Source organism: Polistes canadensis, unplaced genomic scaffold (assembly GCF_001313835.1).
Source record: "Polistes canadensis isolate GaletaPanama2010 unplaced genomic scaffold, ASM131383v1 scaffold_130, whole genome shotgun sequence".
NCBI lineage: Eukaryota > Metazoa > Arthropoda > Insecta > Hymenoptera > Vespidae > Polistes > Polistes canadensis.
The window spans coordinates 318032-338893 of NW_014569677.1; the positions used below are offsets into that span (position 1 = coordinate 318032).

The 20862-nt window shown below is 38.4% G+C and overlaps 1 protein-coding gene across 6 annotated transcripts in view; it reads left to right on the forward strand.

Annotated features, from left to right (window-relative positions):
- The window catches only part of LOC106788244 (roundabout homolog 2), a 208369-nt gene that overhangs the window by 138009 nt on the left and 49498 nt on the right, over positions 1-20862 (forward strand). For all 6 annotated transcript variants that reach the window (XM_014751341.1, XM_014751344.1, XM_014751343.1 and 3 more), the window contains one exon: positions 13496-13618. In XM_014751341.1, coding sequence (XP_014606827.1) covers positions 13496-13618 — 123 coding nt within the window. The remainder of the gene's footprint in view (positions 1-13495; positions 13619-20862) is intronic.

Genomic DNA, 20862 nt, shown 5'->3' on the forward strand with positions numbered 1-20862 from the left:
GCGATTTTATCTCTCTCTCTCTCTCTCTCTACCCCCACCCCACCCCCCCTTCCACCTCTCCCTTTGCCCTTCCCCGACAAAGCGCGCACGAAGCCGCATAAGATCGCGAATCCCTTTTGCGTCTCGTTATCTTCTCTTTTTCTCCCATCCATTCTTTTCATATTTCTACTCGAATACGGTAATCGTTCTATCAGGCTTTCGACGGAAATGTCCATCTTGTCATCTCTGAAATTTATACGCGAATATTCGATCGAACAGTTTTCTAGAGACGAGGGACAAAACGTTTTTCTCGATGATCCGGTGAATTTTAATGCGGTTTCATTCACTGTTCGTTCGAAATGGAATAAAGGAAGATAGGAATAGGTATATGTGTATATATAGGTATATAGGTATATCGGTAGGGAGTAATAGAGAAAAAGAAAGGGCGAGGAAGTTGTCGAGAATAATGAGGAGCCGACAGATTGACCGGTGAATGACGAATGCGTATGAAGCAACGTTGGCAGGTACGACAGAGTTCGTCGTCGTCGTGAGATATCGAGACGAACGAAAATTATGGATGTGTGAAAGACAGGAATGATTTATATGGAATTCTCTGAACTCTCATTCTCCCTTTCCGCCTCTCTATCTCGTTCATTCGTTCGTTCGCTCGTTCGTTCGTTCTCCAACTTTTCACCCCGAAATTCAGATTTTGCATAACGCCGAATCGCCGACGAGGCAAACCCTTGACGTTTCTTACTCGAAAGTGCATGCATCTTTATGCGGAAGCATAAGCAATACGAGCAAGAGGAAGGCAAGGAAGGTCTCGAGAGGATGATAGAAAAAGATATAGAAAATATAAGGGAATATCTAATAGGATAGAATTCGACAGTTTTTATTCGCCATACATTTTCGGCATAATTCATATTTTTCGTCAAACTTTATAAAAACAGAGAAATGCGGAAGAAATGGAAATAGGAATCGATGATTCAACGAGATGCGATAAGACGAAGAGGAGAATGTCGGGACGAAACAAAGGAATCGTTTCGTCCCGACTTTTCATGCGGGCTTAAGGGCTGAGAGATGAGAACGAAGGAGGAGAGAAAAGATGGGGCGAGCACAAACAGAGAACGGAAGCAGAGATTGCTGGGAAAGCAAAAGATGTTTATGTAGCCCAATTTTCCGGCCGATTGGCGCCGATGCCCGATTTCCCTTTCAGGGCATTTCTCCTCTTCTACTTTCTTCTTCTTCTTCTTCTCCCTCCCTCCCTCCCTCCCTCCCTCCCTCCCTTCCTCCCTTCCTCTTCATTCGTTCACCTTTTAGCCGTTCCTAGGATTCCCTCGCATCTTTCCGATTTACGGCAGCGGTATACTCATCGCCTACGATTGCTCGTCGTCTCCTTTCGCCCTTTCTTACTTTTTCCTTTCCTAGAAATTGCATCCTGATTCAAAGCTAAAGCAGCGTACTATTCCTCCTTCTTCGTTTTCGCATCATGGCGTACGAAACGCGTCCAATTGGAACGGGAAAAGGCGTTAAAGCGGACGCGTTGGTGAAAGGAAGACAAGATTTAAGCGAGAAGGAAAGCCGATCGGTGAATCGGAGAGAGAAAACAAGAGGGTTAGAGGCTACGAAAGACGAAAGAACTTTCTGGACACGAAGCGTGTTTATTCGTGCGTATGTGAGTGTAAAAGAAAGGATGTTTGTTGCCTCATTGCCCACGGGTAACGCTCAAGAAGAAAAACCTTGTATGACAGTTGGCTTTAACGTTTTATCGGATTCTCTCCCTTTTTATTTTTATTGGCCCTTCCTCCTCTGCTTGTGTTTCTACAAGTTTCCCCACAGGACGATACTCGTGTATGACCATTAATGCGAAAAGATATCGAACAATCTCGGGAAAAGAAGAATACAAGTTGGGAAAAAATACTCTGGATGGACGTAGCAAGAGAGAAAGGGAAGAAACTCTGGGAGGAGGAAAAAGGAGGAGCAAAAAGGAGGAGCAAAAAGGAGGAGCGAAAAGGTGCAGGAAGGGACATTGGGAGGGATAACAAAGTTAAAAATTACCGAACAAGTCCTTTCCCGAGTGTAGTCTTAGTACTTCCTGCGAAAAGTAAGGAAAAGGTCAGTACTTCTCCTTTCGGTATTCGTTATACGCCCAAGGCGCCCGAGTTCTTGTCGGAAACTTTATGGCAAGACCAACACGTGCCTTCTCTGCCTTTATATTTTTTCCCTCCCTCTGCTTCCTCTTATTTCTACTTTCTAACGCGTTTATTAAACCGAACAAAACGAATTCTTTTTATATCTTCCGTTATTCGCTATCCTATCTTTCCATTTGCATACGTTCCCCTCCACGTTATTTGTGATCGCGTAATATGTCCAAAAAGAAACAAAAACAATCCAAAATTAACTTTTCTCTGTTTCTTTTCGTTTGAATGAATCTTTTTGTTGGATTTTTTTCTTTTCAATAATTTTTTTATTTCAACAATTTCATATTTTTGAATAGACCAAAGGAGCAAACGGTACGGCATAGATTTTTAATCGATGTTAGGTACGTATCTAGAAATGATTTAAAACGAACGCCCCCAGGAAGCAGCCGGAAGACGAGATATGGCTCGTCGTCGTAATGTACGAAGCGATAAATATAAATTCCTTCAAAATGGTTCGGAGAAAATTCTCTCTCTCTCTCTCTCTCTCTCGTGTTCCTTTTTTCGATCGTTTCCTCGTAAATGACGCGTATTCGTTAAAAAATCGGTTCGCTCCTCGTTCTACCCGTCTGACAGCAAATTCATCGTTACACGCGAAATAGAATCGACACAATATTTTCTACGGTAAGAAAAGAGAATTTCTTGGTACAGCATTTTTCTACGATGATATCGGTCGTTCTCACGTTCGAAAAATCGACAGTTATCTTGTTACCTTTCCACGTTAGTACGTAGATACTTTTTTATTGGATTCCCAACCGTTGTTCGTTCTTAAATATCGTGTGTCAAATTCGTGCGAAATTTTTTTCCATTTCTTTTTTAAACGAAACAAATAATTTTTTGTTCATTTAAATGTAGTAGTCGCGCGCGTCGAAAGTACAATAAAAGTTCCAATGTTTTATTATCGCGAATTAGAATTTCGTTTTAATTTTTAAATACGACTTTTAATCGAAATAAAATGTGTATGTGTGTGTAACGAGATCGAACTTTTTTTTTTCCATTAAACAAATATCGAAACTAATGCATCCGTTTTATGTACTTTGGTTTGTTTGTATAATATTTTACGTGACAGTATAAATAAAATGTTACTCTCTGGTTTTTCTTTTTTTTTTCTATATTTGCATATAGAGAACCGACGTGTTATAACAAGTTTATAAAGCAAACTTCATTTTTGGAATAGCTCGTACCGAAGCAGTTTTAACTAGATGTTTAACAAAAATAGGAAAAGTTTGATCCAGCCTAGAAATGGCGATCTGTTTTGCGTTTCGAGGTCTCCCTCGAGGTAAAGAGACTTCCTTCCCTGTTCTCTCCTCTCGCTCCCCCCACATCTTTCCCTCTTAGTTGTCGAGTCACCGGGGGTACCATGGAGCAAGAATTTGAAATTCAGATTAATACAGGACATGGAATCGTTAAGGGCTCGAAGTCTACCTTGCGGTAGATTACCATATACGCGTTGTCTCGCGCATCATCCAGTTGTATCAGTGTCGCAAAGGCTAACGTGCTCGTGTGTGCACCCCTATATGTATATTATTCCCTTCTGATGTTTGCTCGCATCGCGATTGTTCGCTTCGCGTAGAATCATGCTCCAAACTATAGTATATCTTGCTATAGTTTACGATTGTTTTGTCTAAACTTTCGTAGAAACCTTGACTTTAGTCGTGATTCGTTATAACTTTCATAATGTGCATTCAAAATCTATAGAATCGTATTTGTAACCAATTAATTTAAATACGAATACTTTTCATTTCGATGATAGCTTCATTTCCAAATTCCTATAAAAAAGATGCTACTTGTTTCAATCATCCATGTAACGTTTACCGTATCCTGATTTTTTTTTCATCAAAAATTCCTTTTATTTTGCGCGAAACTAAACTCATTTGCGTGTAAACAATTATCCGCAAAGTTTACGAGGAACTAACAAATAAAAACGTTGAAAACCATCCCCAGTTTCGTTTCAGTAGAATTAATTTTCTTTCCTTTTGGATACTGCGTGTGTTTTATAAATTCTCTCAAAAGAAGAAAGATAGGGGAAGGAACGTCAGGTGTTGTTAGAGGAAGCAGTTGCTTGAAAGGACTTTCTGTGCGTGTCGTTTGCATTAAGTCGTCGACGGATATAACTGGCGGCCGCAACTCGTTGTTGATTTCGCGGCGTTTACTTAGTGCTTGCACGGAGGCCATTTTATCGGTAGCACTCGGAGCTTTCTAAGTCTGGGATTACTAACCGAGCGTTAAACGAAGCGAAACAACTCAGTTGATAGTTTTCAAAAAAAGAACGACCAAGCGTGTTTCTAACGTTTCGTTATTTTCTGTTAGATTGGGGGGGGGGGAAAGGATAGGTAGCTGAAATACCTCTTACGAACAAATTTCGACCATAGAATTAGAAAAAACTCGATGAACCTCCGAAAAAGCTCGTCTTCGTTCTTTCTACTTTCCTATACTTTTTTCATGACTTTGACGAGGGTACAACGACGCTGCCCATCGATACCCTTTTATTTTCCACCTTGGCTTTTCTATGAGAGAGAGAGAGAGAGAGAGATTTCACTTTTGTACAGGCCGTCCCAACCACGCCCACGCTTGTCGAGAACGGAATCGACGAGGAAAACCTTTTTATCTTCGAGTCTTTTTATTCCCTATATATCCCCGTTTTGCTATCCCCGTTTTGCGCGCCATTTCTAATATATATTATTTTATTAATCGGAATGGAACGTGTTCGCGTGCGTATTTCATTCCATGCTACGTATTAATATCAGTGTCAACATCTATGCGGATCCAGAAGAGAAGAGTTGAGAAGGGTTGCTAAAAAAAAGAAGAAAAAAAAAAAAAAAAGAAGCAAATAGCTTGCTTGCGTTTCTAGCGGAGTAACTTTTGCCACCTTCTTGCTTTTTCATCATTTTTCGTTGCTTTTTTGCCTGTTGAGTTTCCACACTGTGTTTCTCATTTTTCCGAGCTTTTCTAAGGACGATCCAAGCAAAAGCCCTCTTTTCTCATTCCAATCCTCTCGCTCGTGGACAGACCAATGTCGGCAGGCAGGCTTCTCATCGTCGCTCTTCTGTCTTCTTCTTCTTCTTCTTCTTCTTCTTCTTCTTCTTCTTCTTCTTCTGACGTCGAGAGCATCTCGCGTAATTTTCAACAGGAAGCTACGTACGTGCGAAATGAACGTCCCCGTTCATCCCAGCGTGTACCAACGACACTTCATTAAAGCAACGTCCTGACGATTTTCCGTATCTACTGTCTTTCCTTTCTACACTTTCTTCTCATTTTTATAATCACAATTATGTATTTCGCACAATGCTAAATTTTTCTATTTCGTATTATTCGTATAAATTCGTTAGGACAAATTTCGTAGAAGAAATAAAAAAATGATAAGGAATTAATCGCTATTATACGTGGACATAATAAATATCTCATTTCCAATGATATCTATATAAATCCTAAAAATAGTTGAGAATTTTATAGCGAACAAGTTCGATAGCAAAAGACACATGACTTAGGTGAATGGTAGTTGGGATAATCCGTTGGCTGTGCGTCTCGTCACGCTTTATTTCCAGAATGGGGAGAAAAAATCGTCGCGGCAAGCATCTTGACCCAGTTTGATACGAACGATTGGTGTGGAAGGTTGGTTCTTCCTTGTGGTAAATCGTTTCTCTCTTTCTTTATTTCTCTTCTTTTCTTTTCTTTTCTTTTATTTCCTTTTCTTTTCCTTTTTCCAGTGCTCGGGGTGCATAAGCACCTAGATAATCGATCGCATTACGATCTTCAAAGACGGATATTTTCACGATGAAAAGCCATAGCGCCTTGGAACAAAGCCCGTTCTCAAAGACGTCGCCTTTCTCGCCTTTAAAATTCCCGAGAATTTCATTTCTTTCGATCTCTTGGAAGCTTTTTATCCTTCGCGCCGCTAAACTTGCTTACAAAGATGAACAAAATCAGCTTGATATATATATAAACGATATATTATAATCTTTTTATTATTCGAAATACGTATCGAATAATATTACAATGATATAACAGTTATTCTTCCTGTAATTGGAACGAAACTGATTTATAGGATTATTAACGAGTGATCGAAGATGTTAACGTAATTCTCTATTTATTGTAAAATCGCTAATATTAGTGTCGTTAATAATGCAACTATTTATACGATTAATCGTACCTCTGTCGATGGTATTTCGATAATTTTATTACCTTTATGCTAAAATATCTTGTTATTGTTGTTATATCGTCATTATTATTAGAATAATATAAATTGTTATTAAGTATCTGCGCTCTATATATATATATATAATATATTATTATAGTAATCACAATCGGACAGTAATCGAGCATCATCCTCAAAATCTCTCTGTGTAAAACATGTTCTTTTATAATATATACTCGTTAATCTCGTCGTTAAAATTGATAAGCATAAAGCGAGAATAATAATCGGTTAATTGATTTATACACGTGGAACGTGCAAACGAGTTTGAATAAACAACGGGATCGTTTGTCCATTACAAAATCGTCTTTCTCTCTAAACCGATTGGTGTAATAATTAGCTATCTAAATGTACTTACAATTAGGAGAAGAAACGTGTCGCGTTTACTTTGTCGTTCGTATTAATTCAAGGAAAATGGATCGTAGCAACGGATAGAGATAATGATGTTTTACCAGTGGTATCGGTATGTCGCAGATATCATTATTCGTCGATTAGAATAGGAGAATATAGTGTTTTGACTGCTACAGAGAAGAAAGTATTTTACTCGGTACTCCAACGAAATGACACGTCCTACGTGTATGCGCATATTCGATGACCCATTGATAATCGTTCCACTCGATGCTTCTGCAAATATCCAGTACGCGAGTGCTCATACGTACACATACATATATATATATATATATATATAAATATATATTAAATATCGGGTTTTTGGAAAATTTGTTTCCACCAGGATACGTTCATATTCATTGATCGGAAATTTTATTAAAGCATATATTAACGATTCGATTTGATTTATTTTCTATGTATAAACAGATAATGTTTAAAAAGTAACTCTTGGATAAGTTCTACTCGTATATATATATATATATAGGAACATATAATTTCGCAACAGTTGAAAAATCTCATAATCGTTCTAGGTTTATCGTTATATATAATTGGACACGTGGTTCATTTTAAACGCTGAGCGCTATTCAAACGTAATATTTGCGAAAGACCAAACACGTGTTCGATGTTTGTATACACGTATGCACGGAGGTGAGTCAAGTAATATGTACGTAGGAGAGGATCGCGTCCACTAAACCGAGAGTAACTTGGAAATTTATGAAATAGAAGCGAGCTCGCATCGCTTCCTCGATTCCGAGCTTCGCGATAATGTTACCACGTTTAGTTCAACCTAGTTGCTATTCGCGTATCCTTCCTCGGACCTTTTCCCTCTCTCACTGGTGACTTCCACCTTCCTTCCTCGATAAAACGGTGTTCTAACTTGATGAATGTTGCTACATTAGCCGGTCTCTGCACGGTGGACGCGGTGAACGCGCTTAATGAAAATTGTTTCGTGCGACTGTGAATTCATTCGCGAGGAAACAACGCCGTAAGAGAAACAACATAATCGGGGAGATATTCGCGTGATCGTTCTAGTCGTTAGATGTGCACACACACACACACACACACACACACACACACACACACACACACATGCATATTCTTTTCCCATTACTTTACTTTACTTTTCTTGCACTATCCTTGTCGTATCTTTTGTTTCCTGGAAGAAATACTTTGGAAAGAGTTTGTTGTTATTTTTCGTTCGTATGCGGATATAAAATATCGTCGAGTATTCGTTACGATATGACGGAAGGTAAAAACGAATCAATTTGTCAAGGAGAGACCGAGAGACGGTCACAATTAAGAGCGTTACGTTGGAAACAAATAGATTCGATAGGCTCGATAAATAACGGCGCCGACGGTTTCGGCTGACCGTTTCATTTCGAGAGAATTAACGATCCTGATTTTAATAGTTACGTTCTGCGTTACGAATAATTAACCAATATGACAGAATTATTAATCAACGTATATGTATGGTACATTTAGATTCGGTAAAACACAATCAAGAGTGTAAACCGTTTAAGGATTATCGTTGCATACTCGATTCGTATGTTATTCTCGTTGATAAAACTATCGATCCTGTCGCCGTTTTTTCTTTTTTTCTTTTTTCTTTCTTTTTTTTCTTTCTTCCTTTTCTTTCTTTTCCCTCCCATTTTAGGGATGAGAATCGGAAAAGGAAACTTTGCTTATTTTTCCGCATCAGTCGGCGTCATACACACACACGCATACTACGGCATCACACTTTACGGCCACTCTATATTTGCAAATATTTACGTGTTTATTGTACGTGACAGTAAATCGATCCTTGTTGCTGTCAACTCGGGCCATAATGGAATACCGCGCGCGTTCTCGTATTCATTTCGGAAGAGCTTCTGTACAAATTCATCGAAACTGTAAGCGAAGAAGCCTCGAGCAATACGATATAATATAACACGTTCGTAGTTGCGAGAGTTTAATATTTCTTAAACGTATTCATTATTTTAATTCGCGATACGATCTGACTCGTCCAACGAAACATCCTTTCGATCATTATATCTCCAAATGTTATTTCGCTTATAAAGAAATTATTTACAAAAATAATTTTATCGATAAATAATAAGAAATTGTTTTTGTAATTAATTATTACTCGAGAACTTACAAAGGGTAGATTGTCGAAATTGTAAACATGAAGTAGGCATCTTACAAAACGCCGATTATTCGTTTGGCTAGTGTTCGAATCGCTTTTTCTCGGACTTTGGCGTGGCGCCATTAATTTTGTATTTATGAGTTGGCCCTCTTAAAGAGAAAGAGAGAGAGAGAGAGAGAGAAGAGCACATTGTATCGTATCGCGAAAAGTAATGTTCCTCTTTCGCGAGGATATTTCTCCGTGGAACGTTTTCTAGGTCGAGTCTATTAATAATCCTCGCAGTGTCCTTTTACAACCAACTATTTTTCTTTCAGGCATTCGGGGTAATTTTCCTGTTAACGTTGCATCGTCTTTAACCTTAGCAACGGGCCCCGCGAACTCCTATTTTTTATCTTTTCTTTTTTTTCAGTTTCCATCACTTTCACTCTCCTTCAACTCTATCTTGTTTTTTATATTTTCCTCTCTTTCACCGAACGTATATCTATTATATGTATATCTGTATTCTCTCTCTCTCCCTCTTTCTTTTAAATCTATTTTTTTTATATCTCTCCCCGTTTCGTTTTCTATTCCTTTTTTTAAACACGCAGACGACAAATGTTTACCGAACGGATACGTTGTGACCAAAAATGGTGGCCTGTCGTTTTGTTAATGACGCGTTCACGAAATGGCGTAATCGAATATTGATGAAACGTTATTGTTTTACAAGTGATCTAACGAGCGATACACTATTGATCCTACATATAGATATATACTATAGATATATATTTTGAAGATAATGCAATCTATTTACTACTCGCACGCTTTTAATTTGAATTTCTAATAGAACTTCTAGATAGAATAATCGTTTTGGTTTCTATTGTTCAAAGTTCAATGATTTTCCATTTGTTTCTCGATAAATAATAGGTAAACTTATTCGATATTCACTGTTCTCGAATTTCACAATTGCGTACCGATACGTTTCGAATCGAAAATTCGGAAAATCAATATCGTAGAAATAATGGTGTATCATCGACAATACATAGTTTTACAATATAAATACGATCTCGGTTCTCCGGAATAGAAAATTTATTAGGATGAAAGAAATAAATAACTAAATAAGGGGACTAAAAGGGATACGATACGAGTTAGATACGAGTTAGATACGAGTTCGACAAGGGACAAATCTAAAGGTAGACGGTGGCAAGGATTAGGAAAGATAGCGAAGGGTGATCAAAAGGGCGATCGAAAGGCCGATCGAAAGGCCGATCAAAAGGGTGACCTGTAATCACCGTGCGAAAAGGAAAATCGTTCAATTTCCGATCGCGGGGTACTAGTACTTGCTTTCTTCATTACCAAAGACCATTATCGTTTCTTTATCGATTTGTATTCATTTTCATTTTCAAATTGTATTCCACGCTGGAATGTTAATAACGCAACGCTAATGACATATTTGTTTTGGAAAAGTGCACGTAAATGCATACTCGTTCCCATGGTTTACTAGAAAATTCTCTTTTCTCGTATATATATATATATATATAGTACACGTACGTATATATCTAGGTTTGCCTAACGGTTCGTATAAGGTTTACGAGGTTTTCATAACAAACGCGTCGGTAGAAATTTCTTTGAAGAGACTTTTTTTTCTTCCTTTCTTCATAGCCTAGGAAGCTTTACGACGTTTCGCCTTAAAATTTAGGAATGAGAGCTCGCACGCGTAAGCTCGCGCGGAAAATGTTGTTTGAAGTCGTTGATTCTTTCTCGAGTGGTACCGCCAACATGATTCATTGTCGTACCACCAAATGAGAATCGAATGCGTATACTCGTATATCTTTCCCCATAGCAAGGTACCACGTACAAAATCCTAAATTTATCCGTTCGTTTATGCGTTCTCTTATCTCGTACGCATCATTTACTTTCGACGGTGAGAGAGGCTTACTAGCGTTTTAAAATAATACGCCGGGAGGATTATTCAAATTTGTAACATTTATCAGGCACGTGTACCGGGTAAAAGGCAATAATTCATCGATGAAAATCGTAACAAATTTGAAAATGAGATATCGTTAGATATACGAGAGTCGACCTCAATAAGGTTACCCTTGATACGGATATGTCCCGAAAAATTGCTACATTCGATGCCGCGATTCTGTAGAAATTTTTTCTTTTTTTTTTTTCTTAACGCATTTTCAATCGCTTCTAATGCAGCTATACCCAAGCATTTTCCTACGTAGATTTTCTCGTTTAAAGGTTCGACTCGATCGGGCGTAGCTTAATTAAATCAGACCGACGAAAAAACTACGTTTTAAACGATCGCTCCGAACTTTCAACGCTCGTCGACTGTGAAATCCGGATATTTTTTTCCCTGAGAAAAGTGCAATCCGTTCGCAATTCTCCTCATTTCTTTCTTTCTTTCTTTCTATCAAATATTCGACGATTCTATTTCAAATTTGTTCCAAGATTTGCGTATTGGTATTATAACTATCTAGTACACGAATTAACGAATATATCCAAATTAAGGATCGGGCTTGGAAAATGAAAAAGAGGAAATACCAAAAGGGAACCCGTTGGTTCGAGTATTTCCACAAAATGATGGTAGTTTTCACGAATGGTACGCGTATATACCTACAACAGTATAGAGAATAGTTTCGATATGTTAGAGGGAAAATAGAATGGTATATAAATATATTGGATGAAACGTTTTAAAGTTCTCATTAAACGATCGAGGTCTGTGGGACACTTCTGTGTCGCATTGTTCGCTTTGTTCAGTGTTTACGCCGTTGCGTTGGATGGCGTCGGCGTCGGCGTCGGCGTCAGCGTCGGATGGCGTCGGATGGCGTCGGATGGCGTCGACCCTCGTAGAGGTACCCCAACTGACGGGGATAGCTTTCATTAAGCTTGCATTGTCTCGGCACCGCACTATTATGGCCGAGTGAATAACTCCGAGCTATCCTCTAGTAAAGCGAATGAGAAAGAGAGAGATAGGCAGGCAGGCAGGCAGGCAGGCAGGCAGGCAGGCAGGCAGGCAGGCAGACAGACAGACAGACAGATAGACAGGAAGAGAGAGAGAGAGAGAGAGCAAGAGAGAGAAATATAAAACATTTTCATTTTTTATTTGGACTCTATTTTTCTTTTTTTCCAAAGATTTGTCACATTCGCGATCTCGTATCGAAAGAAAGTTTGTTTTCGCGTCAATAAGTTTGTTTCGCGTTCTTTGTGACTTTCTCCATCAAAAATCGTTAGGATTTTTATTTTCCATATATTTTTCCGGTCACTCGTATACCGCACACAAGTTCACGTTTCATATCGATCCACTTGCAATGGATTTAATCCTGCGGATCGCACTTATACATAGACGTTGACACGGACAAAGACATACTCACGAATAGCGGTAGCGGCAGCAGGGTTTTCCTTCCGCGCCATTAACGAGCATCGTCGACCTGTGTGAAAGAATTCATGCATATCGCGAGCCAAGCGAATAGTAGAAGCTTTTCGCGTACCACCACGAAGATGATAGGGATTGGTGATGAAAAAGAAGGGAGGAGGTGGGAGAATTAAAATCGTTGGCGAACAAACGAGCCAGCAGAAAGCGACCCGATCCGAGGTCGAGTAATTAACGAGCAGGACAGCGAAGATTTTTACGGTTGAGCTTGGCAAAAAGGGATGGATCTCTCTCTCTCTCTCTCTTTCTCTCTCTCTCTCTCTCTCTCTCTCTCTCTCTTTCACACGAATACACGAACACATTTGCGTTATCACTAGGCTGCCCATCGGGCGAATGGCGTCGAAGGGTGAACAACGAGTCCGACACGTCACTAGCTGGCGCCGTTCAAACGTTTCTCGACGCGTTATATGCTATTCTTCTCGCCTAGTTAATATTCCGACAAAAAAAAAAAAAGGAATGCCGATCTTTCTTCTCGTCATCGTCGTCGTCGTCGTCGTCGTCATCATCGCCGTCGTAGTTGCACGTCGCCAAATAAATTGGTGGCGAGTGAAATAGCGTGTGATAAAAATAAGGGATATGCTTCCCTGAGCGAAACTTTGGCATGAAACTTTATGATCGTTTGGATTTTACGATCGGATAGTAAGTAGCAGTCTGTATCGGGATGATGCTCACGAGAGTACGAAAGAATGTGGAAATGAAATGAAAAGAAATTAGTAAAGAATTGTTTAATCGTGATTATTTACGTGTCTTCGTCCGATGCGAGATCCGATTGTTTTATTTGAATGGAATAAAAGTTCCCACGTGTTTGCGAACCTGGTTAAAAGGTTTTAATCGAAGAAATGAATGTGCGACAGCGTCAAGAATAATAAGGATAAGATCGAAAGATTAATATTTAAAATGATCGTTAACAGCTCGGGAATGTTTGGTTGATATCAAAGTCGTAGGATTAGTAGGAAAGGAACGCAATTTCGTAGAATCGGAGAATTTTGGAGGTTGGCGGAACGTAATAACGTGTCAGTTCAATCTCGGCCCTCTACCGTCAATCAAGTCCTGAAGAGTATTGCGTCCCGTTATACGCCGAAGGCCGGTCGCCCTATTCAAATAACGCTTCTGTCTCTTTTCGGCGATCCGATAGGATCGATACACTAGCGTACATCGAACGCTTGGCACTGACACTAATTGCTTAATACCTGTTTCAGATACTCCATCGTTCGCGATAACGCGTTTACCTGGATTTGGAATTCCCATCGTCGAGGGAATGTCTGTCAGCCTAAAATGCGAGGTGGACAGCAATCCTGTGAGCACCCCGATATGGCAGCGAGGTAAGTGACGTAAAACGAACAAAAATTCGATTTTTATCCCAAATCTATCGAAACGTTACGCGTCTCTCTCTCTCTCTCTCTCTCTCTTTCTCTCTCTCGTCTTCGTTAAATATTAGAGAAACTAAAAATGGTTTCGGTGAGGTAGATCAAAATGTTAACGGCTTTCGTTGCATTGGATTAATTCATTGAAGCTTCGGATACCATTCGTTTGGAAAGGATCGGCGGCAACAAACTTCTGTCTGACGAATTTTTCTCGATACAGGTTGTGGGGCACACAACAAGTGTAAAAGAGAATATTTTAATTTTACTTCTTTCTAAATACAAACGCGAACAAACAAATTGCAACGTTCGTTAAAACGATACGCGGAGTCTACGAATTGATATTGCAATCTCGTCCAAATGAAATTGTCTCATTTAAACGATGCTAGGTGATAAAACTAGAGGAACGCGCAATTAACAATAACGAATAAAGTTTATTTATGATCAAGGTTTACAATTAACAGATAGCACAGACTAACGGACAGCTTAGACAGTTTTGACTAACAGACAAGTCGGACAGCTTGAACTAACAGACGATTCAGACTTACAAACGGATTGCACTCCTAATTAATTACTCCGTCTAACTGGGTATTCCATTTTCAATTGAAACCTTTTAGAAGGATCCGTCGAACCTTCGCGAATTCGCGCGAGAATTAATTTCTTTTAATTAGACGATAGGCGATCGCGTCTACGCCTACGACATCGACTGCAATTCGATTTCCTAGAAGTACTTATTTACCCATTGCTAACAAATATTCTTCTTAATGCGATTATAATCGATCTATGACATAAACGCAGCCAATGAATCGGAAGAACATGCCATTTAGTTGGAACTTCTGTATGTTATCGCGATTCAATTATCAAGAATTCATGAAAATAAGTATCAACTCTTTATCGATTGCAAAACAATCATTGTTCGATAAAATTGTTTTCTTTTATTTTCTTTTTATATCGTATCGTAAATTCGTTATAATACGATTTTTCCTTTGTATTATATTTTAGTCGTAGAACGACGTTAAGATTTTTCTTTTATTTTATATGATAAGCTACTCCACCGACTACCTTCCAATATCGACGTCCGGCCGATTCGAAAACCTATCAAGATTATTTTTATACCTAGCTGTAACGGCAAACACATTGGAACTATTCTCTCGGGTCTACTGTACGCCATTGAAACCGATCGTAACGAGACATTCGGTTATTTGGAATGCCGAGACTCTCGAGCGTTTATTCGGGGAGGATTCTTGGAATAAGCGCTAGTACCGTTCCTCGTATTTAAAATATCGCTAAAGAGAGGGAGAGAGAGAGAGAGAGAGAGAGAAAGAGCAATTTCTATCCAACTTTCATTTATGTAAACGCATTATAAGTTTAATGACGAACAAATAATCCCTCTTTCTCTCTCTCTCTCTCTCTCTCTCTCTCTCTCTCTCTCTCTCTCTCCCCCGATATTTCGAAAGTTTGTTTCCATAAATTGAAATTCATATTAGTTTGTTGGCCAGCGGCGTTGGCTCGTGTTTATATATTAAATAATTTATAACTTTTCTCTCTCAAAGGTTACAGGCGTTGAAAAAGCTTTGAAGACAAAAAACTACGTGTTACGATATAACCATTTTTATTAATATATCATAGGAAAATCGAACTTGCTTTGAAATCAACATTTAGATAGAGAGAAGATCGTATCGTGGATATTTACAAACGACGTTTAAGAACTTTTGGCAGATTCGTAATTAGTTGATAAAGCATTAATCATCGGGCGAAGCGAAAACTACGATCTCTAACTCGTCGAAATGAGAATACAGGTAAATCTAAATGAATCTAGGTAAATCTAGATGTATTCCAGGCAAACTCAGGCCTCGACAACCGTACATACGTTCTTCGTCAACAGCGGGGAGGACTTGATTCACTCGCGCACGTGCATTATTTCGTACAACACCACGTTTCCATGCACCCACCCTTTCTGCCTCTCAACCCTGCCAGGGTTGCTGAGAGACGTAGGCACGTGTTACGGTAACGTGACCGTAATTTAATCAGGTCTAACTGTTGATGCGTTGTCTTGGGTAAACAGAAATATTAGTATAATTAAAGCTATTTTCGCGTAACACGTTATCGATTCTCTCTTTTTGTCTTTTCCTTTAATCGCAACATCAAATAAATTTATAATTATAATCTTAGACTAGTAGCGTTATAGAATAAAAAGGAGGCAAGTAAAGAATTTTGTATTTACATTTTTCTAAACTTTTGTTTCATGCACCTAAGTAGACGTAATAATAATAATATGCGTACTATCATGGCCAATTTTTCCACATCGCGTTTTCTCCTTTAATTCGTCATTTTCTTTGTACGGATGACAACAAAGTACATTTGTAATTTTTTTTACTCAGTCCGTGCGAAAGTTCGCTACGAAGAATTACGATTCGTTAAAGTAAAAAAATCCTACGCTCTCGCAACTCTTTTCCTTCGTATCTTTTAAGCAAACATTCATTTCCATGCATATAGGATGCTAAATATTTCACGAGAGCTCGCGAACAAAAATTATCCGATGTAACTAGGAAGCTCTCGTAGCTTATAGTTCACGAAAGGCGTCATTTCGCGTTGTAATTTTGCGAGCGTTAACGTCGCACCGATATCCGTGAAATCCAGGAAACGTTCCTCTAAAATTTCCTTCGTGTTTCGCAAATTGTTCGATGCTTGGAAATAGAAGTTTCCTCTCTCTCTCTCTCTCTCTCTCTCTCTCTCTCTCTCTCTCTTTGATGTTTTCGTGGGAGGGTCGTCAGGTACATTGGTCTATAATCATATTATTATGGACCGCAACGTGTAAGGGGACTGGAGCTCGAGTAGCGGGACATTGTCGAATCGAAACAATAGCTATTCTCTGGTTTCGTCTCCTCTAACCAGCATCACGAACCCTTCGCTCAGACGATGGGACAGAGTGACACGTGCTACCAACGTTATCCCGTTCTCGATTAGTTGCGTCAGATTTCTATCAACGCGTTGAAATTCCGTGCCGAAATCGAAACGTTGCGCCTCTCTCTCTCTCTCTCATTCCTTCTTCCTACGGGTGAACGCAATTATCGATTAATACAATCGATAATTAGGAGAATACGATGCTCGGTGATGGATCACGCGCCCGGAGACAGGCGAACAAACGAACGCGAAACTGTCGAAAATTGTAGGCACACTCAATGCTGCCAGAGAGGAGATTGTTTAGCTTTATTTTTGAATAATTAATTATCAGCATTGACTGACGGTGTCTATAGCCATAGCCATAGCCGTAGCCGTAACCGTAGCCGTCGTAGTTGGCAGCATTCGTCGTTGTTCGCGAATGGCTGTGAAAATAATCGGCACGTGGAGACGGCTGGTTACGTAACGATAACTAGATTTCTGTTTTCGCTTCGACGAATGATTGGATTGAATTCAGCGCGAATTCTTTCGCGCTCACAGAGTTTATTCCATTATCAGCGACGCGTCCGCCATCGTTTGAATTTCGTGCGTATAATAACGAGCGATATAAAGCCGGATGGGATTAAAAGGTAGAGAGAGAGAGAGAGAGAGAGAGAGAGAGAGAGAGAGAGAGAGAGAGAGAGAGAGAGGGGGGGGGATAGGAGAAAGCTCTCGATAAATAAATTCTGATGATATCGTTGGAGGTTGCTCGATGGATCGCATAATAAAAACGAAGGTATTTCACCGCGTCTATTTTCGTTTTCTTCCTCGTTATATCAAATAATATATCAAATCTCGGAAAATATTCTCCCCTTTATTTCTACTCTGTCTTTCTACATAGGGGTCAAGTAGATATAAATCTTTGTCTACTAGAAAAATGTCGCCATAAAATTTGTGATTTTTGATGATACATAATTACTAGTTTAGGTAAAATCATCGCCTTGGATTTTCTCGATTTTCTTGAGCTCCACTTGTGTGTTAGGGGCTACATGACGTTAACCAACATCTGCCAAACGGCGAGTTTACCACACCATTGCGGCCTCGCGTAAGCGCACAAAATCTACAGCAACTCGTAGCGTTACGTAATGGGCACCGCGAGACATTACCTCTACGGTAAAAGCTACTCCGAGGATTAACGTTTATTTTAATGGATGTACTTTTCACCCGGATCTCCGTCTAACATCGTTTCGCTTGGATCTCCCTCTCGTAAGGAAGATTTATATTCTAGTAGAACCACGTTCAACAGTATATTTTAGTCGGATCAACATTAAGAAATATTTGTAATTCTTTTAACGCGTTGCATTCACATATTATATCCTTCGAATATCCGTTTCGTTGAAGAACCTAGCCGATACCTTTGTCGCTAAGGATTCTAAACCTTTAAACCTCTCCTTTACATATTGATTTTATTCGAAAATGATGCATATTGTTCGTCTTATCTCTTTATATTTTTTCTTTCCTTTAACAAAACTATCACTACCCATCTCGTCGAGAAGATTCGTAAGAATCGAGAACCAACCGTGTAAGAATGAAAATAATTCGAGTCCTTAAACTTTGATTTTTTCCAATAAACCCCTTTGGATTTGTTTTCGGAATGATTAAACGATCCGTTAGAATTTCAATCCTGTTGAAAGTTTGAAACGAAGTTGAAAAGTAATCGGAGTCGGAAAGTTCGAAACGATCTAACACGAGAGAGAAAAGTGCATTTGCATTATTCGTAGATATCGTATCTTAGTTCTTATCGAAGACGCGTTATTATTATTTTCTTTTTCAAATGTTTACTGCCCAAGATAATATTTTCGCGTTAAAACTTATGTCGGACAAGGATGTACCCATTAGAAGGCTTGTTTTCAATCTTTTCAAGATCCTCGGAGTATCAAGTTTGGTAACTCGGACCCTGCGGTAGACTCGAATTGGTTGTAAAAATTGATTTTATTCCTTATCTTACGACCAGTTTTCTTACTTTTTTCCTCTGGACTCTTTACTTTTTTATTACTTCCTCTCTTAACTTAACGCCACGGTAGTATTTTTATCGAAGTGCTTGGACCATTATATTTCCGGTTGAGAATCGCGATAAGAAGTTACCGTGATCGTATCGCGAAAGGAAAAACCGCGAGATGGAAAGAAAAAGAAAAAGGAAATGGAGGCAGAGAGAGAGAGAGAGAGAGAATAAAAAAAAGCTGACTTTTATTTGCCATCGTGCGAAGTGGTAAAAGTTCGCCGCAGAGTAATTTTTTTTTTCCCGACGTCAATCAGTGCATCGAGATACGAGAAAGAGGCAAGGGTAGAACATTAAGGAAGGAAGGAAGGAATGAATGAATGAATGAAGAAAGGAAGGAAAGAGAAAATTGGGAGTTCACTTGAGAGACCACTTTCTTGATTAGACTGCAGTGTTTAAGAGAAACGAATCCATTACATTCGTTAACCGGCCGCGAAGTAAACTTTCCACCCAGTTGAAATTTGCAATTTCAGTTTCCGCATCTTTCGCAGATTTCTACCTTTTTACCTATGTATTTTTCTACTGTCTTCTTTTTCGTACGTTTGTTTTTTTTTCTTTTTACCGTAATACACATCGTTGATTACCTCGAAAAATTGAGATTTGTACGTTTTATCGTGAATTTTCAGGTCCACGTAATGGAAATAATCGAAGCTCGGCAATGTTTCTACCCCGTAGTTCTTAAATAAGTTATATTGTCTACGTAGTCAATCCATTTTTCAGCAATTTACTATATATTTGTGCACGTATACTGGTGATATTAAATATTACGGATATCGAGTATGCTTTTAATGCTTTTCTGTTAAATAATAATGATATTTCAGAATATTTTCGTTTACCTCCGAATAAATAATTCATTCAAACGAAACTGTCTTTCGAATGTTATTTTTTTCCCATTGGTTAAATATGCATTCCATTTTTTGAATTATCCAAATATTTTCACTAGTTAACGAGTTGTGTTTTTAAATCGTTTTACATGTAAATATATTTTACTTAAATATCGTGCTTTTTAGCCAAGCATTGAAATTATGTTTATTAAAGGGCTTGGGAAAATATCGTGTTTGAAATTCATTAAAATTTCATCAAATTATCCTGATTTTGAACAAAAGCAAATGATTTTTGATTACTTATTACAATTAAACTCTTTACTTCACAGAGAGAAGACGTCGTTTTATTTGTCTTTAGCTAGATGATGACGCTTTTTCTCTCTCTCTATCTCCCAAGAGTCCTCTTCTTCTGTTTTCTAACCTCGTTAAACTTCGATTTACTTGCTGTGCGCTTTAACAAGATAAAAGCAAACCCGAATTTAACGTATTTGCATCAAATCTACGTTAGAGCGTAGTTTACTTTGCGATTTAATGGATATTTCAATGAATTAGAACGCTACTTGATATCAAATCGGAGTAAAAACGTATTATTTCATTTTATTCTTTTTTTTTTCCGTTCAGCTTATTTCTATACAATAAATACATTTATATTCCATTAGCGCGTTTTACTAATAATAATTAGCATTTCAACATTCGGTGAAATCGTTGGCCTAGAAAACAAGGATGCGCATATCTACGTACACGTATTTCAAAAATAAAGGACAAGGTGCTTTTAAAAGTGTAAGATTATTTTTCCATCAGAATAAATGGACGTAAATAACAAAGAGGATAAACCATGGATAATGCAAAATGTGTTTTCGTTCGATATTCTCCCGCTTTCGGTTTTTCTTTTTAGTCTCGTTAAAGCCCTTCGATACGTAGAAGACATAGTATATATCTATTATAATATATAAGTGTGTTACTTCCATTTGTTTCGTCTAAGTAAGAAAAACCCTAACGCAAAATGCTGAGACCAGCTGGGTCCGTCATTTCGTGCCTGGATCAATCGCTAGAGAGAATGATAAGAAACATGATGGACGAGCTGTTATCGGCACGCTCTCGTTGACGGGATGACGATCTCGACGAGAAGACCAAAATTATTGTATAATAACACTTTAATGAATCTTCAAAATTGTCGTGGAAAAACAGCAAATCGTTTTATCGTTTCTTTTCCAATCAATTAATTAATACCTGCGTCAACTGTTTCCTTTACTTTTACACCTCTTATTTTTACGATCAATTATAATAACATAATATCTTTCCGACACGTGTTTTTTTTATCTTTACATACTTACACTTTTCAATTACTTTATAATTCTACAATAATATTTGAGATATTCGTCTTTAAACATATGGGTATGTATATTGGATCGTTATACAAATTTTCATTTATTTTATATGAA